General features: G+C 46.1%; 1 protein-coding gene across 2 annotated transcripts in view; it reads left to right on the forward strand.

Annotated features, from left to right (window-relative positions):
- LOC106563476 (poly [ADP-ribose] polymerase tankyrase-1) overlaps window positions 1-22157 on the forward strand; it is a 118403-nt gene that overhangs the window by 91081 nt on the left and 5165 nt on the right. The window contains exons 6-21 of one of the 2 annotated variants that reach the window (XM_014129102.3): window positions 4486-4506; window positions 6235-6329; window positions 6717-6783; window positions 7301-7487; window positions 7655-7776; window positions 7884-7975; window positions 8077-8155; window positions 11600-11771; window positions 11861-11940; window positions 12481-12626; window positions 12967-13132; window positions 14734-14953; window positions 18118-18227; window positions 19419-19607; window positions 19866-20238; window positions 20474-20553. In XM_014129102.3, coding sequence (XP_013984577.2) covers window positions 4486-4506; window positions 6235-6329; window positions 6717-6783; window positions 7301-7487; window positions 7655-7776; window positions 7884-7975; window positions 8077-8155; window positions 11600-11771; window positions 11861-11940; window positions 12481-12626; window positions 12967-13132; window positions 14734-14953; window positions 18118-18227; window positions 19419-19607; window positions 19866-20238; window positions 20474-20553 — 2199 coding nt within the window. The remainder of the gene's footprint in view (window positions 1-4485; window positions 4507-6234; window positions 6330-6716; window positions 6784-7300; window positions 7488-7654; window positions 7777-7883; window positions 7976-8076; window positions 8156-11599; window positions 11772-11860; window positions 11941-12480; window positions 12627-12966; window positions 13133-14733; window positions 14954-18117; window positions 18228-19418; window positions 19608-19865; window positions 20239-20473; window positions 20554-22157) is intronic. The other variant, XM_014129132.3, reaches the window with a different exon arrangement.

The following is a 22157-nucleotide window of genomic DNA, read 5'->3' on the forward strand; positions in this document are numbered from 1 at the left end:
TGTGATAGGAGTGAAGCCAAATACAAACTGGCTTCCCTTGTCACTTTTGTTTTTGTGTGCCAGGACCATTCACAGTTGCGCTCACTCAGTTTACATCAATGCAGATGGGATATTATTGAATACTTTTTTTATCAAGGGAGGCCAAATACTCGCTGGCTTCCCTTTCATTTAATGCCATGGGCGACAAACAATGTCAGTCTTTATGACCAGATAGATGGCCTACACATACAGAGTGGAGCTGTTTCGCTGGCTCGGATAGATTCAGCCTCTTGCAAATTGAAGGAAAATTATGAAACAGAGGCTTAAGATAAATTCAAAAAAAAAATGTGTTTTTTTGAATTTTTGGGGGTTATTGATAGCAAAAGCTCAGGTTGCCCAGGCCAGCGGAGATACAATCTTCGGCAAAATCATTCGCAAGGAGATTCCTGCAAAAATATTATATGAAGATAATCATAATCGAGTAAGCATACACGCTTTAAAACACCTGGTTTTCTGAGCAATCTTTCAAATTATTAGGACACGTTAACCCCATAATCAGCCTTATAGCAGTGTATTTCGCACGAGCAGCTTGCTTTTGTCCGAGTGAAGTGAGTTCGGAAAAACTGAAAGTATGCGTCATATAAATAGTTTTCACATACAAACTGTATATGTCCGAACTCAGAATCAAATATGCGTCACAAAAATAACATGGTCGCTGTGGTGGAACGTTTATTTTGATTGCCGATTTTCTCAATTTCAGAGTCCCGTCACGTAAATTTATTTGATATGTACAAAAGATTATTAGGGAAATCGTTCTTCTTGCAAAGCATGTATACGTTTAAATCAAACTATTATATCAATTTGATTATTCACAATTGTATTATTGTTTGTATGTATCCGTACTCATTGTGTATTGGAGATGAAGAGGGCTGCCAGGTAACAGTTCAAAGAACATTGCAATATAGTACACACAGACATATTACTCTCTAACACTCCACCCTCCTGAACCTGCTCTCTTCCTCCCCCTTTCTCTCCCTCTATCTGACTCACTACAGTACATATCTCCAAGGGATGGGAGACAATAGGTTAATCCTGCCACATCCGTTTTCACTCGCTCGCTCTCGTGCTCTCTCTCTCTCTCGCTCTCATATTCTCTCCGAAAAGCAGCTCAGCTTTGCCTTGCCCTCTCCAGGTCCACCGGGAAATGAAACAGTGCTTTATTCCATCACAGATGTTCCCTTACAAATACTTAAGATTTGGTTCGAAGATGAAAACTCTCCGTTATCACGTCGGGCCTCCGAGACAATATGCCCCAGCATGCAATTCCCCTATCTGTATGTCTTCAGTACGTCATGTTCCAAATCAAAACTGTCGTTTGATTTCATATCCGCGGCGACAGTACATTATTAGAGGTGGGGACAGGGTAGTGAGTTGTGTAGTAGTTGACTAGACTGGAAGGTCATGATGACTCTCGAAAGGGGAGGCCGGATTGTAATAATTTCCAGTCAGTTGTTTAACAGTGAACAGCTTTGTGTCTGAAAGCAGATGGAACATTACCCGGTCTTGTCAATGAGCCATGTAAGCGATTGCAGAGGGGGAGAGAGCGGAAGCAGTACTTAGTTATTTTTAACAACAGGGTTTGTTATTGTGTCCTTAAGTGTTTTTTTTTTGTTTTGTTTTTTTAGAGAGAGCTGCAGTGTTTGATTGTGTGCCGTATAAAGCCGGTGGGAAGCTCTAGCTATCAGTAGACTCGCCCTCCTCCCTACCTCCCCCTCTCCCCTCATTCCCGCCCCTCCGGGTTGACAGATTGACGGGCGGAGCCTAAGCGATTGAGCCCAACCTCGGCTACAACTGTCGCCATGGTGATGCAGCCCTGTGATGCATTGAATTTGCAATATTCCTGGGTTAGACACAGCCTAATAAAAACAGACTGGCAGACAAGGGAAAACTGTTAATGAAAAATGCAGTGAAAGAAAGCCCTTTGTCAGCATGGTGTGTGACTCATATCAACATGTTAGAGAATAGTGGCATGTAACTGGGATACATAGTCTAGTCTTATCATTGGTCTAGCCAGTGGTATGGGATGCATATAAAATAGAGAAACAAAAAATGACCTTTTGTGGGTATTTTGGTGTTTATTTTGTGGTTTGCTTTATGTCGGGCATATACGGTGCATTCGGAAAGCATTCAGACCCCTTGACTTTTTCCACATTTTGTTACTTTGCTGCCTTATTCTAAAATTAATTATATTGTTCTCTCCCTCTGATCAAACTACACACGCTATCCCATATTAACGAAGCAAAAACAGGTTTTTAGACATTTTTACAAATTTAATAAAATAATTAATAAATGAATACCTTATTTACATAAGTATTCAGACCCTTTGCTATGAGACTCGATAATTGAGCTCAGGTGCATCCTGTTTCCATTGATCATCCTTGAGCTGTTTCTACAACTTGATTGGAGTCCACCGGTTGATTGGACATTATTTGGAAAGGCACACAGCTGTCTATATAAGGCACACAGCTGTCTATATACAGTTGACAGTGCATGTCAGAGCAAAAACCAAGCCATGAGGTGGAAGGAAGTGTTTGTAGAGCTCCGAGAGGATTGTGTGGAGGCACAGATCTGGGGATGGGTTCCAAAAAATGTCTGCAGCATTGAAGGTCCCCAAGAACACAGTGGCCTCCATCATTCTTAAATGGAAGAAGTTTGGATTCACCAAGACTCTTTTAAAGCTGGCTGCCCGGGCAAACTGAGCAATCGGGGGAGAAGGGCCAAGGTTAGGAAGGTGACCAAGAACCCGATGGTCACTCTGACAGAGCTCCAGAGTTCCTCTGTGGAGATGGGAGAACCTTCCAGAAGGACAACCAACTCTGCAGCACTCCACCAATCAGGCCTTTATGGTAGAGTGGTCAGACGGAAGCCACTCCTCAGTAAAAGGCATATGACAGCCCGCTTGGAGTTTGCCAAAAGGCACCTAAAGGATTCTGATCATGAGAAACAAGATTCTCTGGTCTGATGAAACCAAGATTGAACTCCTTGGCCTGAATGCCAAGCGTCCCTACAGCAAGGCATGGTGGTGGCAACATCATGCTGTGGGGATGTTTTTCAGCGGAAGGGACAGGGAGACTAGTCAGGATTGAGGGAAAGATGAACGGAGCAAAGTACATAGAGATCCTTGATGAAAACCTGCTCCAGATCGCTCAGGACCTCAGACTGGGGCGAAGGTTCCCCTTCCAACAGGACAACGGCCCTAAGCACACAGCCAAGACAACGCAGGAGTGGCTTCGGGGCAAGTCTCTGAATGTCCTTGAGTGGATCAGCCAGAGCCCGGACTTGAACCCGATCTAACATCTCTGGAGAGACCTGAAAATAGCTGTGCAGCAACACTTCCCATCCAACCTGAGCTTGAGAGGATCTGCAGAGAAGAATGGGAGAAACTCCCCAAATACAGGTGTGCCAAGTTTGTAGCGTCATACCCAAGAAGACTCGGGGCTGTAATCGCTGCCAAAGGTGCTGCAACAAAGTTCTGAGTGAAGGGTCTGAATACTTATGTAAATGTGATATTTCATATATATTGTTTTGAAATGTGCTAATATTTAGAAATGCCTGTTTTTGCTTTGTCATTATGGGGTATTGTGTGTAGATTTATGAGGGATTAAAAAAAACTATTTAATACATTTTAGAATAAGGCTGTAACGTAATGTGGAAAAAGTCAAAGGGTCTGTATGCTTTCCGAATGCACTGTATAATGGTTTATTTTTTCACTGTAAAATAAGCAATCAAGACGTGCATGGTACTGGTTTCTCCTGAGGCGCTAGTTCTGAAGTCTTACAATGGCTTTTTTTGGTTCTATAGCAGTCTTGTATTGAGACCCACAGTATGACTGACTGTAAGTCGCTTTGGATAAAAGTGTCTGCTAAATAGCATAGAAATAAATACATATGACTCACAGCTGTCACGTTGAAGAGAGAGGCCCAGTGTTGCATCCTGTCCTAAATAACACACAACAGCTCTGCTCTGCCATGTTTTGGCTGAATCATCCTCCCAGTCCTGCTCATGTAGCGTTATCTATCTGGGGGTGGAACAGAACAGGGCTGACTGGTGCCCCTGACGCCAGGCCCAACCCTTCCTGTGGCCAGATGGGCCGAACCGAGGAGGACAGAGAAGACAGGATGATGAACAACCCTGTCGCCTCCCTCCAGATTCTGTTCAAATGTCCTGTAAATGTTATGGTTGCTAATGCCTGTCTCCTGCACCTCCCACCCGACCAACTGTCCCTGAAAGTTCTAGTGCAGTCACGCGGTTCTCCACAACTTGTTCAAAGAATAATAAACATGTAGGCCTAGTGAACAGCTGAAAATACAGGGAGGAATCAAATGAGTTCTACGGAACTTCTACTAGCTTGGAATACCAACATGATGCTTTCATATCATTTTTTCTGTTTTTTTTTTCCTTTTTTTGTTCTGTTTTATTTGTGATTCTGCTGACATTGTCTATCAGTCAACAACCCAAAAAATGCTGGTAAGTTATTTTCAAACAGCTGTAAGATGATGCACTCCTTTTGATTTCTGTTTGGGGTTCTTGGATTATGGTTTTATCAGTTAAGATGCCTCTTGACTCCTTGTGCACATTTTGGAACCTTGGCCTTTTTGTTGGTCATATTTCATCCACCCACCAATGCTCCTGCTGTGTCCTGGGTTAAGGTTATGATTTGGGGTGGAGGTGAGTTTGGGGCAGGATAAAGAACCCTGGGATACGAACCTTCTCTAAGAGGTGTTCCTGATTCCACCTTATTGCCTGCTAATTACTGGGAGACAATATACTTCCCCTCCCCTGTCTGCACCTGCTACTGTAATGCCTTACTGTGACACCCTGCCATCCCATAGCTTGAGTCACACATGTTAATATTGTTCTTGACTCGGTTTGTTGTCTACTTCGCTGTCGTTTTTATAATGTGCATGTGACGAAAGCTTGTTTCTTGCATTTTGGTAATATTGTCAAGACCAAATAAGAGTTGTAAATGATCTATGGGTAGACAATTTACACAGTTCCTTAATTGTGTAATCAGTGGAATGCAGGAAACAATGACACATTGTCAGTATTTGTTGTTGTGCACGCCTCATTGGCACATTTTCTCTTTATTTGGTTCACTATTCTCCAGTCACATACTTGTTCCTCACCTAGAAAGTATATATGAAGGGGGATGGGGTCCTCTCTTTTTCCTGCTTTCTGTTTATTCACTGTCTGGTTGTTACCATTTATTTTGTCTCTGATACCCACTCAATGCACGGGCGCTAGGCTAACTCCTGTCTCTGTGAATGACAATTGATGCTACGCTGCTCATCTCTTTGTTCTGTTGATAGAATGACCTTGATGCTTCCTTTTCTTTTGAGTTCCTCCTTCAGTTTGTTGTTTTGTCTGTGTTGTCTTGTCACTGCCTCTTCACAACAGACGTAGCTAAGTAATTTCCACAACTTACTAGAATCACAACAGTAGGACAGTCCACAACAAAACATGCAAATCAATGTGTTCCCTGTGTTGTTAAAGCAGCCATTGTTCTAGTGCTTCCCTACTTGGCTGTTGACTCAACAGTGTAGAGCATTCTGCTCAAGGCTGAAACAGCTGAGAGAGGCTTTCACACGCCTGCTCTGAAGGAAGACATTGATTCACGTTTTTGATCCAGCTTGAATCTGCAGTTTCCTAATTGCACTAATTGTTTTTAATGAGGTGAAGTAATCTATTTGACTATTCAGTGGGAGGACAGAATCTGTGAGATGAGATGCACTTCATTTAGGTTCACACACACACACACACACACACACACACACACACACACACACACACACTGATAAGATATGAAAGCAGTCACACTATAGCCCAGGCTAGCCCACCAGGTTTTCACCTGATATGAAGCATTAACTATAATGACCTAAAGAATATTGTCCTCCCAGATCAGCTCTTTATGTTGCCGCCTCCGGTTCAGAGTTAATTGCGCTTCTGTTTCAGTGAACTCTGACCTCCGGATAAACGTTCCGTCCTAAGTCCTCTCCTCCCTCTTTGGGACCTCACATCAACTTCTCTCCCCAGACAGACACGCCCATAGGCTAGCACTAAGGAGCGTTGTTAATGTGCTTTAGGTGCTGTAATGCGCATCATGCTCCTGCCCAGTAGGAGGTATTTCCTGTGGTTTAGAAAGTGTGCTCTCAGATGTCCTTGTCTTGTTCTGATCATTCTCTCTCTCTCCTGTAGTCCACCCCTCTCCACCTGGCAGCAGGGTACAACCGGGTCAGAATAGTACAGCTCCTACTACAGCACGGTGCAGACGTACATGCAAAGGACAAAGGGTAAGTGTGTTTGTTTGTCCCCTGTGGCTCAGTTGGTAGAGCATGGTGTTTGCAACACCAGGGTTGTGGGTTCGATTCCCACGGGGGACCAGTACGGGGGAAAGAATGTATGAAATGTATGCGTTCACTACTGTAAGTCGCTCTGGATAAGAGCGTCTGCTAAATGACTAAAATGTAAAATGTTTGTTGTTTGCATGCGCTTTAGGGTGAGTGTTGTGTTGGAGTGTCCGTCCGTCCCAATAATGTTTCTGGAATGTTGAGTTCACACTTTGCTCAGACACATCATTTGACCTCCTTAACTAATGAACTTAGTTTTTAATTGCACAGAGATATAAAGGCTCTGTCCCTGTAATGACCTAATGGTGTCTGTGTTCCTTTCACCCTCAGTGGTCTGGTTCCTCTCCACAATGCATGTTCCTATGGTCACTACGAAGTCACAGAGCTGCTGCTGAAGGTAAGAAACTCTATGCTGCTTTGTGTGTGCTGGTATGCTTGTTACGTGGCGGCTACGGAAGTGAGAATCCTTTAGCTCTGGGGAGATAGAGGTCCCTGAGAAAGCTGTTATTGTCAGGTGTTTTCAGAGGGGTTTGTCACAGGCCGAAAAGCCTGACCGGCTTCTCCTCCTTTGACAGAAGACAGACAGACTCGGACAGACAGACTTTCTCCCTTCACGTTGTCTTTGAGTTGGTCTTTGAGATGAAGACTCAGGACTGACTAGCATGTCTAAGGGAAGCCATCGTAACGCATCTGACGTTTCATGTCAGACATCGCGTCAGACATCGCGTCAGTAGTGCTGTAACACCTCGGTTGTGTTCACACTTTAATAAGCCGTTTTTCTTTGCTCTTATTGAACCAGTTCGGATTTCAAAACAGAGTTTAAAAAAAAAAAAAATGTTTTTAAAAACATGTCTAAATGTCTGCCACTTTATTTCCTTCACCACGTGTACTGTGTGTTTCCTGTTTCCTGTTAGCATGGAGCGTGTGTGAACGCCATGGACCTGTGGCAGTTCACCCCTCTCCACGAGGCTGCCTCGAAGAACCGCGTGGAGGTGTGTTCTCTGCTGCTGAGCCACGGGGCTGACCCCACCCTGGTCAACTGTCATGGGAAGAGTGCTCTGGACATGGCCCCCACCCCGGAGCTCAAAGAGAGACTCACCTGTGAGAAAAGACATCTACTTACTAACACTCACACACTGACCTATAGACTCTCCTATGCACTCACATGCTCACATAGTTTTTCCCTCAGACGACTTGGGAGATTAATGGAAGTTTTATGGCGTGTGTGTAAATGAGGACATGGTTTTCCCCCTGTGTGTGTTGGGTAGATGAGTTTAAGGGGCACTCTCTGCTCCAGGCTGCGCGGGAAGCAGACGTGGCCAAGGCCAAGAAGTCCCTCGCTCTAGAGATCATCAACTTCAAACACCCACAGACACACGAGACGGCACTGGTGAGGCCCCACACCACACACACACACACACACACACACACACACACACACACACACACACACACACACCACACAGTGTTAAATGGACTCCTCCTCTTGTGTTGCAGCACTGTTCAGTGGCCTCTCCTCACCCCAAGCGGAAGCAGATCACAGAGCTGCTGTTACGTAAAGGTGCCAACGTCAACGAGAAGAACAAGGAGTGAGTGTCTTCCTGTTTAGCTGACCTCTGTCTGACCTCTAACCACTGCTATATCATGACGATGTTGACCCAACCCTGTGTGCGTCTGTCTGTCTCTGCAGCTTCATGACCCCCCTACACGTGGCTGCTGAGAGGGCCCACAATGACATCATGGAGGTGTTGCAGAAACATGGAGCAAAGGTACAGTGTTCACCTCACCCGTCCATCCCTTCTGCCATGCTCTCTACTGGTCTTGCTGCTTGTATCAGCAAAAGCGGCAAGTTTAATGGAAAATACTACATCGGAGTGTAAATCTGCAGCCGTTTCAGTGAACCCAGACCCTGTGAGACGGGATGTTTTTCTAACAAAAAAAAGGCAGAGATCTCTCTCCTCAGTGTCCGGGTGGGTCTGAAGTTACCAGTTGTTTTAGAGCTCAGTCATTTATAGTATTATTGAGACCAACGACAGCACGGACTGGGGGTGGAAGACTGTCCTCCTGGCCGATCAACTGCCTGGTTCTGAGAGCTCCATCAGATAAGAATGAGCAGATGGATGGAGTGTTCCGAGCCTGCCAGTCACCCCCTGAAGAGCCCATCCTCACCTTCACAGGCGGTCCTTCCCTCATGCAGACCTAGTGAAAGACGCACACCAGTTCCACAATGTTTAAAAGCCAGACAGCCTCTGAAGAGAATCCTCTTGATAGCTTCCCTTGATGGAATTCTCTCAATGGCGTGAGTTGTGTTTTATATTACTTTCTAAAGAAAGACGTCAGAGACGGACAGAGAGGCTCCTGAGTGTTTTTGACAGAACCACTCATTGAGTATCTATCCAGAGAAGAGAAGTCTCCAAACAGTGGTATTTTGACTGTCATGTCTGGGCTTGTCTTGTTCATAGTAATAAGGGGAGGTAGCTATCCCCCACAGAGGCCCAGCACTACTTAGCTGGTTAGGGAGCATGACAGATGGAACAGACATCGAAAGTAAACCGCAGCACTTCCCTGCCTGCCTGAGCAGGCAGCCTGTTAAACTCGCTACCGGTATACGGTGTGAAAATGGCAGATTTGATCACTGATAAGCGCCTATATTAGAACGCATTGGCTGCGCAGTAACATGCTATACATGTTACAGGGTCTCCGAGTCCAAATGTGCATGTCATTTACAGTATCAATGTTTATGACCGCTTTGTTTGATGTACAGTTACATGGATGACATGTCAAAACCTGGGTTGCTCTGAACAGAATTAGCCTATGTTTTGTTATGCTGTGAAGAAAATTAGCCCAAAACACACACCTGAATGCACTAATGACTCTATTCTATGTGCACCAAAATTACTACCGTTTCTCCGAAGGGCGTTGTGTAGGGCCCTTGTTTAGTGTGATTCCGTTAATTTATTTTCTGTTTTTACTCAAAATCACACTTATTTATAGAAAAACAACAACATTTGGTGTTCTAAGTCCACATCAATGCTTAAACCACATCAGGAGACCACTTTTGAGGTCTAGGAAAAATATCTAAAACATTGGGGTGAATTGACCCTTTTAAAGCAAGTGCACACCAGCAAGCGCTCATGTGATTGCTGAGTTTGCATAACAAATGGCCACTGGATTGATGCAAATAGTCATGACGTCATTCTGCCAGGTAGGCGTGGGCTACTAAGGAGTTAGCGTTTAATTGAGAAGGTATTTGGGAAAGCCTTTCCATCTCTACCAAAAGGTTATCATTAACATCATCGCTAACGGCTACACAAAGTGTAGACCTGCGTGCGCACCGCACATTCGCTTGCCGTTTCAGAAGTGGCAGGAAAATACAAATCACTGATGCATTTTGTTAATGTCTTTTTGATTCACTTGGGCAAATGAATGAGTTTTCTTATATGTTCAATACATTTAGTTGATTTCCTACTGAGTTCAATACATTTTTTGAGTATTGTTTCATTCCATTTTTATGTCTGGATTCCATGATTCCATCCACGTTCTCTGCAGTGCTGATTTTACAGGGACCAACTTTCGAAAGCGTGACACTGTAACATGGCATTTTCTAAGTTAGCTAGTCATGTTGGCAATAGAACAAGCGTTCAAATGATGCCCATCCGACCCAGATTGCGATTTATAATGGACCGTTCTTGGATTGCGTAAACAACAACAACAGTGATTCAGTGATGGTGGGGATGCAGAGCTGTGTTCCAAACAAAACAATACGGATGTCCTTGCTCTAGTTCCTCAACGGCACAGCTAGGGGAGCTCAAGAAAGCACCTTTTATAGTTAATGGCTCTCTTCTTTGAGTCAGAAAAGTGCACTGGAATGACTTAGGAACTGTGCTCACTTTGGAGAGCTGTGTGACCACTTGGAGACACCAGTGAGACCTCTCACTCAAACCCTTTCATTTTTGGTCTTTATGTTGAACCTACCCCACGTTTTCAATGAATATTGTTCTTGTCTTATTGAATATATCCAGAGGCTTTTCAGATTTTGCGACAAATGCTGCGAAAAGTACAGTAAATGTCAAATGAGCTCTGTTGTCCTAACCTTTTGGTCTGATCTTTTCCCCGTAATCTCTCTTCAATTTCTACCGTGATTATGCTTCTCATATTTATTTTGTTAGAAGCATTTCAATTTGGCCCTATTCAAAGAGGCCAATTCCCATGAGTGTGCAGGGTTAACAAGTAAAGTCGAGCAGCGTCTGGTATTGGAGTTTTGCTGCTGTACTCTGATCAGCGGGTCTGTGGGGAGCAGCGCCTGGTATTGGAGTTTTGCTGCTGTACTCTGATCAGTGGGTCTGTGGGGAGCAGCGCCTGGTATTGGAGTTTTGCTGCTGTACTCTGATCAGTGGGTCTGTGGGGAGCAGCGCCTGGTATTGGAGTTTTGCTGCTGTACTCTGATCAGCGGGTCTGTGGGAGCAGCGCCTGGTATTGGAGTTTTGCTGCTGTACTCTGATCAGTGGGTCTGTGGGGAGCAGCGCCTGGTATTGGAGTTTTGCTGCTGTACTCTGATCAGTGGGTCTGTGGGAGCAGCGCCTGGTATTGGAGTTTTGCTGCTGTACTCTGATCAGTGGGTCTGTGGGGAGCAGCGCCTGGTATTGGAGTTTTGCTGCTGTACTCTGATCAGCGGGTCTGTGGGAGCAGCGCCTGGTATTGGAGTTTTGCTGCTGTACTCTGATCAGTGGGTCTGTGGGGAGCAGCGCTGTGGTGTGTATGTTCTAAGCAGAGCCTCCCCTTTCATTTGGAGTTGTACAATCGGTAATGAATCGAAATGAGGATATCCCAGGAGCTAAGGGAAACGAAGACGGGGCAGAATAAATAAAAGTCAGGCAGGAAGCAATCTCAGACTTGAAACGCTCGGCTCTTGTACACAATTGTACAGGGAGACAAGCGTACATTTATACACGTACATGTGCAGTTGACCTCCCAAACACACACACACACACACACACACACACACACACACACACACACACACACACACAAAATAACACTATCTCTCCCAGTTCCTGCTCGGTGCTGATAGTCTCTGAAGAGCTCCAGCAGCATGAGGGCTCAGCTGATTAATTATTGTTTGTGTTCATTTCAAAATGCGGGAATTTAGTCGCACAGCTCAATCCCCACAACTCTCAACTCCTCTCCTCACTCACTCTTTCCTGCTCTCCCAGATGAATGCCCTGGACACCTTGGGGCAGACAGCCCTGCACCGTGCTGCAATGGCGGGACACCTCCAGACCTGCAGGCTGTTGCTGAGCTACGGAGCAGACGCCTCCATCCTCTCACTGCAGGGCTTCACCGCCTCACAGATGGGCAATGAGGCCGTGCAGCAGATACTCGACGGTACGGCGAGAGAGAGCGGGCGTGTGTGTGTTACTCTAAGACACTGGTTGATGATACTGTGACGTTGTACTTCTCTCTCTCTCCCCCAGAAAATGTACCAGTGAGGAACTCTGACGTAGACTATCGGCTCCTGGAGGCAGCTAAAGCTGGAGACCTGGACACTGTGAAGGTAGGATTCTCATTTGTGTGTGTGTGTGTGTGTGTGTGTGTGTGTGTGTGTGTGTGTGTGTGTGTGTGTGTGTGTGTGGTCCCTACTATAGGTATAGCTAGCTGACTCACAGGAAAAAAAGAAGGCTAATAAGCAAGTTTACATGACATGCCCAGGACCCGTTGATATGGAAACTGTTATTTAATATTCTGCTACTCCGTGTTCTGGTGTATGAACTCACTGGACTGCATCGCCTTCAGCTCAAGATATTCTGAGAATGTTTTTGAAAACTTGCCAGTTTCATCACGGCTGCTTTTGCCGGTTTGATCTGAACTAGGCTTTGGTCTCAGAGCTCACACTAATACTCTCATTCTGCCTGCAGACAGCTTGTGCTGCTGTCAGAATGTTGAGTATGTCACTCTTTAGACTGCTTCTCTTTCTCTCTCTCCTCCCCCCCCCCTCTGTGTGTGTGCACTTCCCACGCGTGTGTGACCATGCTCTCTGCAGACTTCCTGTGCCACTGTCAGAATGTAAACTGATTCTCTCTCTCTCTCCTTGCAGTCATTGTGCTCTCCACAGAATGTGAATTGTCGGGACCTGGAGGGTCGTCACTCTACGCCGCTGCACTTCGCCGCCGGCTACAACCGTGTGGCGGTGGTGGAGTACCTGCTGCATCATGGGGCCGACGTCCACGCTAAAGACAAGGGGTGAGTCTTTCTGGCTGGCTGGCTGGCTAGTTGTCTTTCTGTAGCCGTCTTGTTTGCTCAGGAATCTATATGTCTGTAAATCACCTTCTGTCTCAGCAGTGATTTCATCTTCTCCGCTCCACCACTCCCCCCAGATAATATAGAATCTCTATCAAAGATGTTATCGCTCTGTTGTGTTTCCTCAGGCTATGTCTCTTATATTAGACCCAAGACATTTCAGAGTAGGGAGAAGCTCATCACTTTCTAACCCTCCCTCCTCTGGGTCTCCCTTTGCTCTCTCCCTTTTTCTCCCTCTCTATCTCTTTCGATCCTCTCTCTCTCCCTCCCCCTCTCTGTGCAGAGGTCTGGTGCCCCTGCACAACGCCTGCTCCTACGGTCACTACGAGGTGGCTGAGTTGCTGGTGAGACACGGGGCGTCGGTGAACGTAGCAGACCTGTGGAAGTTCACCCCTCTCCACGAGGCTGCAGCCAAGGGCAAATATGAGATCTGCAAGCTGCTCCTCAAGGTATGTCCTGCAACTGGGTGTCTAAAACTGAGTTAGTCAGTCCCCTCAGTCTCTGTAGACTGTCACACGCTTTCTCAACCTCTCTCTGTCTCTCTCCCTCTCTCTGTTTTAAGCCCTTTTTTACGGAGAGGTACTGTAGAAAGTCATAACGCTTCAGTATTAGAATTTTACCACATGTTAAAGCCCAGTGGTAGTTATACTGTTGATTACGGGTGAATAGCGGACAGTAACACCACTTGTGTTTTATGGACTTTTTTTCATTAGATCTCCGGTCATGAAAACATCACTCGAGAAGGGTGTTTTAAAGGCGCTTAGAGACGGGCCGCTGTAAGCGGCAAAGGTCTCCTAGACTTCAATGGGGGTAGGGCGGCAAAACGCAATAAGTTTTGCAAGCGGCGTGGTTTGTGCTCCCGTGAGCGGTGCCACTGGCTCGAGCGCCCGTAAGATGAAATTTGGCCGAAGTCTTGAGCGGACATTGCGCATGGTTGACCAATTAGCAGAGTTCATCTTGTCAACCAATCAAGCAATGTTTTAATGACAACATTTGAGCAGACAACAACCGGGACCCCTGGTCTCTACACGCGGTAGGCGGATCTTCTTGCGTTTCAGTTGCTATTTACCGTGGCCCGTATGTAAGCACCTTTTTATGGTTTTATTCATCATTATGGTTAAGCAGGTCCAATTGATGTGAGTTCTAAAATCATAAGGACCTCAGAAACATGTGCGTCTGAGCTGTGAGTTGGGGAGTTATTTTTGGTAGCGTTATCTTATAAGACCGCCAAGAGCTGCTGGAACGTGTTACTTCCCACCTCATGGTTAGAGGGACAAGTGTTGCATTGAACTTGATGCACATGATAAGAAATGACGCCGTCACCTCAATGATCAACTGAGACAATTTCTATCTAAAGAGAGCTTGTTAGTTTAGTTTCAGAAGAGGATATTTCAGAACCATTTCAAAATGTCTTCTCGAAGGCACAATGGTCTCACTTTGGCATCTAAGCAGCCATGGATTCACCCACCACCATAACATCTAACTCTGCCTAACTGCAGCAGCCAAGAGCCATACTTCCCTACGTATCTATTTGGACAGTGACGCTAAAATAACAAATGTGGCTCTATACTCCAGCATTTAGGATTTGAGATCAAATGTTTCATTTGACGCGACAGTACAGCATGTCACTTTTTATTTGAGGGTATATTCATACATATCTGTTTTACCGTTTAGAAATGAAAGCACTTTATGTGTCTTGTCTGCCTATTCGAAGATGTCATAAGTATTATGGCAAATTCCCTTACAGGGTATTAAAGTAGTCAAAAAGTTTAGCATTGGGTCCCATATTCCTATCACCCAATGATTACATCAAGCTTGCGACTCTACAAACTCGTTGGATTCATTTGCATTTGTTTGGAGTTATGTTTTTTTCCCAATAGGAACTTTTGATTTGATCTCAAATCCATTTGATCTCAAATCCAAAATGCTGGAGTATAGAGCTAAATGTAAAAATGTAGCTTCACAGTTCAAATACATACAGAAGAGTGTATATTCAGTGCTTTTCCTTAGCAATCCATGACAAGCCTCTCTGCTCTGGTGGTCCCCTCAGCATGGGGCGGACCCGACCAAGAAGAACCGTGACGGCAACACTCCTCTGGACATGGTGAAGGAGGGGGACACGGACATCCAGGACCTACTGAGAGGAGACGCTGCCCTGCTGGACGCTGCGAAGAAGGGCTGTCTGGCCCGCGTCCAGAAACTCTGCAGCCCAGAGAACATCAACTGTAGAGACACACAGGGACGCAACTCCACCCCCCTGCACCTTGCAGGTAAGACTGGCCACCAAGACATAACCATGGGTACATAGATCCATCTAGTTTGACGTCTGTTTCTGAAGTTCTGTTAACAATTATCAATGGTTGTTATACTTGTCAAAAGGGCCAGATTTGATGAATAGCTTAATCAAATCACATTTTATTTGGCACATGCTTCGTAAACAACAGGTGTAGACTAACGGTGAAATGCTTGCTTACGGGTCCTTTTCCCACAATGTGCAGTTAGAGATAAAATATAGAAATTGTGACACAAGGAAAAAATACACGGTGAAATGATGGCAGATACGTTAAGATCAGCGTAAAAAAAAAAAAACACACACAAAATGGTCACGAGCCAATAAGACAGCTCCCATCCACTGCAGCAGTTACATGCCATACCACGTCTAGTGTAAGCTCATGGAAGCCACTGTATTTTCAAGCCAGGCGTAAGTGGGATTCTAGATTCCCGCAGTGTGTGTATATTAGAGGTCGACCGATTAATCGGAATGGCCGATTAATTAGGGCCGATTTCAAGTTTTCATAACAATCGGTAATCAGTATTTCTGGACACCGATTTGCCGATTTTATTTAAAAAAAAATGTCATGAAATTTTTTTCTTTCATCTTTGTTTTCAATATTTTTTCCGCTTTTTGATATTTTTTGTAAAATATTTTTTTTACACCTTTATTTAACTAGGCAAGTCAGTTAAGAACACATTCTTATTTTCAATGACGATCCAGGAACAGTGGGTTAACTGCCATGTTCAGGGGCAGAACGACAGATTTTTACCTTGTCAGCTTGGGGATTCAATCTTGCAAACTTACGGTTAACTAGTCCAACGCTCTAACCACCTGCTTTACATTGCACTCCACGAGGAGCCTGCCTGTTACACGAATGCAGTAAGAAGCCAAGGTAAGTTGCTAGCTAGCATTAAACTTATCTTATAAAAAACAATCAATCATAATCACTAGTTAACTACACATGGTTGACGATGTTACTAGTTTATCTAGCCTGTCCTGCGTTGCATATAATCGATTAGGTGCGCATTCGCGAAAAAGGACTGTCATTGCACCAACGTGTACCTAACCATAAACATCAATGTCTTTCTTAAAATCAATACACAAGTATATATTTTTAGCAGGCAATATTAACCAGGTGAAATTGTGTCACTTCTCTTGCGTTCATTGCACGCAGAGTCAGGGTATATGCAACTGTTTGGGCCGCCTGGCTCGTTGTGAACTAATTTGCCAGAATTCTACGTAATTATGACATAACATTGAATGTTGTGCAATGTAACAGGAATATTTAGACTTAGGGATGCCACCCATTAGATAAAATACGGAACGGTTCCGCATTTCACTGAAAGAAAAAACTTTTTTTTCGAGATGATAGTTTCCGGATCCGACCGTATTTCTGTGTGTTTATTATAATTAAGTCTATGATTTCATAGAGTAGTCTGACTGAGCGGTGGTAGGCACCAGCAGGCTCGTAAGCATTCATTCAAACAGCACTTTCGTGCGTTTTGCCAGCAGCTCTTCGCAATGCTTCAAGCATTGCGCTGTTTATGACTTCAAGCCTATCAACTCCCAAGATTAGGCTGGTGTAACCGATGTGAAATGGCTAGCTAGTTAGCGGGTGCGCGCTAATAGCGTTTAAAACGTCACTCGCTCTGAGACTTGGAGTAGTTGTTCCCCTTGCTCTGCATGGGTAACGCTGCTTCGAGGGTGGCTGTTGTCGATGTGTTCCTGGTTCGAGCCCAGGTAGGAGCGAGGAGAGGGACGGAAGCTATAATGTATTATATTAAGTTAAAATAAGTGTTCATTCAGTATTGTTGTAATTGTCATTATTACAAATACATTTTTAAAAATCGTCCGACTAATCAGTATCGGCTTTTTTTGGTCCTCCAATAATCGGTATCGGCGTTGAAAAATCATAATCGGCCGACCTCTAGTGTATATAGGTCCGAATGGTCATGAGTGTGTGTACCCAGATGGCCAGGACTGTTGGACAAGTCTGCCCTCCCTGTGCCCGCTCAGTTGAGGGGGGACAACAGATGGGTGAGGGTGAACAAACAGTCACAGGAGGCAACCGGGAACGGACCTGGGCTGGGACAACAGTCAACGGCTGACCTGACACAAACCTCACACCACACCATGTGTTTACTACAGTATGGCCTCTCTCTAGGTGGCGGATGATCAGGACAGACGCCCCTCGTCTCATGCGCTCACACACTTTCTACCGCAGCTTGATTTCACAGTTAAATGAGCAACTTTCGACCGCACGGCAGAAATGAAGATGGTGGGGTGTGTGTGTGTGGTGTGATTCAACTGTTTAATTACGTTTACATGCAATACTACCACTTAAACTTAGTGTCTCTAGTCTATCATTCACTTCCATTCTGCTAACTAGAGGTCCGTGCTGCAGTGGAGGTTTCGGAGGTCTTTAGTCTCCATAACACGGCAGCTCAATTATCTCCCCCAGCAGAACGTTAAGTCCAATCAAACACCCTGCTGCTGGGAGAGATGTGTGTGTTTAGTAGTGTGAGAAGTGTGTGTGTGTGTGTGTGTGTGTGGGTCTATGTGCCAGACAGACATCTCCCCTCATGTTCACACCGTGAAGAGCTGAGAGGAGCGAGAGACCTAATCTATGAGAATGACTTTGATTAGCTGTCTTCTCATTAAAGTAGCAGTGAGAGAGTCTGAGAGTGTAGGAGACGCACACGCCCAGAGCCGTGTGTGGATCGGCATCGGGCTGCAGCTAATAATGAGTGTTAATTAGATTGGGTCCTGGAGGGGAGTCAACTAGAGGGAACAGTGTGCTCACCGTGCCTCCAACACACCGCTGCGGAACTGATTTCTGGATTTCTGCTCAATTTCTCACACCATAAATTGCTGCAGTGGTATAGGGTCACTTCTCCTTTGAAGCTGAGCTCGTTTGAGACCTTGAAAGAATACTGAGAAGGAGAGAGAGAGGGAGCTAGGGAGAGAGAGAGATACCAGTGTCAGATGGAACACTGAGCCCCATGGTGCCAGAGTAATCCATTTTGCACCCTTTTCCTCGCAAAGGTCTCTGAAAAGTTTTGGCTGACCAAATGAGGCATTCATGGCAATACATATGAGCACATTTCGGTGTCTGCATTAACCCATTGTGTGTTTGCGTCCCCCCCCCCCCCCCACCAGCTGGCTACAATAACCTGGAGGTAGCAGAGTACCTGCTGGCGCATGGAGCTGATGTCAACGCCCAGGACAAGGGGGGCCTCATCCCCCTCCACAACGCTGCCTCTTATGGGGTGAGTGCCATAATCTCATCCCCCCTCTTCTCCAATCCATGGAGCACAGCCCAAAAAGTGACTATTACTTATAACACCAGTGTGCCAATGACATTTACTGAGCCAATCAGAGCTCCTCTACTCCTGTTCCCCCACACGGCCTCTCTGTGCTCCCTGCTTATACCAAACACTCTGTTGTGTTCCTGAGTGTGACACATTGTGTCGGGCGTGTAAATGTTGTGCTGTAGAGGTCCCTCCAAGGCCGAAGAAGCTCATCAACTTTTCATACAACACTGCGTTTCATCACTCATTTAGTAGGGAAGCACTGCCGTGGCCTATTGAGGGAGGCGCTTTGTGAACACTGGCTGATATGGAGATGATACGGAGAGTGGTCACAGAGGGAGAGAGAGAGAGAGAGAGAGAGAGAGAGAGAGCGAGCACAGCAGCACTGACAGGAAACACAACCACGGTCTAAATCAAACAAGCAAAATAAATGTCCAAGCCACAACCAAACCCTCTCCCACCCTAAATCAAACACATTCTCAGGGACAAGCCAAAACCAAACCTTCTCCCACCCTAAATCAAACGCATTCTCAGGGACAGCTCTGACCATTGCGACGACACAGATGGGGAAACTTGGACATTTGTTAAGCTAATGGGCAGTCCAAATGGCCGTTGTTTGTGATCTTTATGCCGTTTAGTCCAGTAATAGTGTGTAGGGGCCTGGTGACATGATTGGGCCCAAGCAGGAAGCTCGGAGCAGGCTGTTTTACGTAACAGTCCTGGGATAGCTCTCAGTCCAGTCCAACGCCTGCTACCCTTGGCATGGGTCCTGAGAACTGCTCCTGCTGCACAACTATCTGCCTGTGTGCTGCTCTGACTTCCACTGTGTGGGTGTGGAGTGTGTGCTCCTTAGGCCCATGGGTCAGTTGGCTGCTGGCAGGCCTTGGTTGACCTTGACTGGGCCTGGCCGTCTATATTCCGTAGGGCCACTGTGTGGGTGTGCGTGACAGTGTGTGGTGATGATGAAATGTCAGTGGGCTCGGCTCAACACTGAGATGATTACAGAACACTAGAAACGTCAGACCTTGATAGGGTTTCTAAGTTCTCTCTTTCACTAAGATAAGTCATTGAACTGATTCACTGAAGGATTTGTTTCTTTCGGGTCATTCAGATTTGAGCCTAATGCGTCCCTGTTGTTTCTCCCGCAAGCACGTGGATATAGCTGCTCTCCTGATCAAGCACAACACGTGTGTGAACGCTACAGATAAATGGGCCTTCACTCCGCTCCACGAGGCGGCTCAGAAAGGCCGGACCCAGCTGTGTGCTCTGCTATTGGCCCACGGAGCTGACCCTACAATGAAGAACCAGGAGGGACAGACCCCACTGGACCTGGCTACGGTACACACACGCACACACACACTTGTAATTACCTCCGGTAAATGGCCTCTCACAGAGTCACTCTGCCCTTTAATACTGGAATACACAACCGTAGCTTGTTAGAATTTCCGTCGTGTTCTGATATTGAGAAGTAATTAACTTTAGGCAATTAAGACCTTCCTTCAGATGAATGCGGTAGACGGTTTACTGTGTAAATCAATCAATATGTTTATCATAGTATCCTCATTACATGTCTGTTTCTTGTCCCCTCTGTCTCAGGCTGATGACATCAGAGCGCTGCTGATTGATGCCATGCCTCCAGACGCCCTGCCCAGCTGCTTCAAGCCTCAGGCCACGGTGGTCAGCGCCTCGGTGGTCAGCGCCTCGGTGGTCAGCGCCTCGGTGGTCAGCGCCTCGGTGGTCAGCGCCTCGGTGGTCAGCGGCTCGGTGGGCAGCGGCTCGGTGGGCAGCGGCTCGGTGGGCAGCGGCTCGGTGGGCAGCGCAGCGGACATCTCTCCGGCCTCTACGCCATCCTGCCTGTCTGCAGCCAGCAGCATAGACAACCTGGCCGGTCCCCTCAGTGAGCTCACTGTGGCTGGAGCCACCGGGCCTGCAGACGGAGCCTCCGGGTCCGACAGGAAGGAAGGACAGCGTACGTAACCACTTTCGTCTTTTACATATCACAGATAGAATATAATTAAACTTTGTGTCCAGCCATGGATGGACATTTTCCCTCTGCATCACCATACAAGGTAGGCCATCAATGTAAAAATAAAGACTCCCATAATACGGCCATACGTATGAAAAAGAGTTAGTCTGATTTGTCTGAGTAGACCGTATTTAAGCCGTCATTTGACACGTTGTCTGTTTTGTGTTTTATTCAACAGCCATTCTAGACATGAACATCAGCCAGTTCCTGAAGAGCTTGGGGTTGGAGCACCTACGCGACATCTTCCAGAGGGAACAGGTAAATGCACGTATCCTAGTGGTCCCTGTACAAGCCAATCACTTTTACTGTTGCCCGTTCATACACCTCCGTCACTCACAAGTCTAAAAAGCTCAACTCTCAATCAGTCTGTCATTCGTGCCGCTCTGTCTGCAGCTGGCCTTTTTACTGGCCCTTCAGATCGTCAGTCAGTCAGTCGTATTACTTGCCTCCTTATGCATAGACAGATCATCTCAGACAGGCTGAAATCAGACTTCACTGTGCTGCATGGCCAGACACTATGAAATTTCCCTCATGCTGCAGAGCACATTGTGCTCTCTCTCTCTCTCTCTCTCTCTCTCTCTCCCTGTCTCTCTCTCTCTCTCTCTCTCTCTCCCTCCCCCTGTCTCTCTCCCTTTCTCTCTCTCTCTCTCTCCCTGTCTCTCTCTCTCTCTCTCTCTCTCTCTCTCTCTCTCTCTCTCTCTCTCTCTCTCTCTCTCTCCCTCCCCCTGTCTCTCTCTCTCCCTGTCTCTTTCTGTGTCTGCAGCAGCTCAAAGTGCACCGTGTCTCCGGCAGGGTAGTTTAGACTGACCTCTTCATCCCACCACTGATTGATTTTAGGGGGATGTTGGGTTCCACGCTGAGCGGCGTGTGGTGTTAGGGGGGTGCGGGACGACATGTCAGGTGAAATCAGGCTGGGGACATGGTAGCCGTGCTGGAACAGAGAGGGATCTCATTTGCACATAGATGAGCAGAGGGATCCCTGCAGCGAGGGAACGGGAGCGAGGAGGGAGGTCAGGAGAGGAGAGCAAATCAGACCTTACTCAACCTTCCTGTCTCTCCTAAAGACAAGTTCAGAATCAGAGCAGCCAGGCCAGGAAAGGAAAGAAAGAAGTTACATGAAGGAAGGGGTTCACAGCTAAAGGAAAAGGTTTGTCTTTCAGATGTAGAGAAGCTTATGAGATGAAAGTGGAGTGGTTTGTTCTCGTACCAGATTGGTTTTTGGTTCCTCACCATTATCACTGCATTACAGATTCCGCTCCAGCTGTTGAGTGTTTTGTTCTATATTTTTATTTTGTTTTATTTTTAATCCCAGCCCCCGTCCCGCAGTTGGCCTTTTGGTAGGCCGTCATTAGAAATAAGAATTTGTTCTTAACTGACTTGCCTAGTTAATTAAATAAAGGTTAAATAACATATGATCACAAGCCTGTCCTCCCCAATTAAGGTGACACCAACCTCCTGTGCTGCATTATCACATCTGTATGTGAGTCAAACGTGGGGCGTTCCTTTTCCTGATTGATTAGACAGGGCCAGCGGCCCGGGTGTCAGTGTGTGACAGACCTGTCTTACTTGTGAAGGATAGCCAAGGAGGGGGCTATTTGAGATTGGGAGTGTCAGAGAGAGAAGAGGTGATTCAGCCTTAGAGGATATATGCTCAGGGAATAGAAATTATGAAGTGTCCCCCACACACAGTCACTAACCTACCCCACACTCACACCACGGCCTCTTCATAGTCTCTCTATATTACACTCTCTCTATGTGATTGTGTGAGCGTTTGTTTGTCCATATCTGAAGGTTTGTTTTTGGTGAGTAGACTAGATGATGCTGTGATGAGGATTCTCCAGTGTTGTTGATCAGTGAATATG

This window comes from Salmo salar, chromosome 01 (assembly GCF_965601325.2).
Source record: "Salmo salar chromosome 01, fSalSal1, whole genome shotgun sequence".
NCBI lineage: Eukaryota > Metazoa > Chordata > Actinopteri > Salmoniformes > Salmonidae > Salmo > Salmo salar.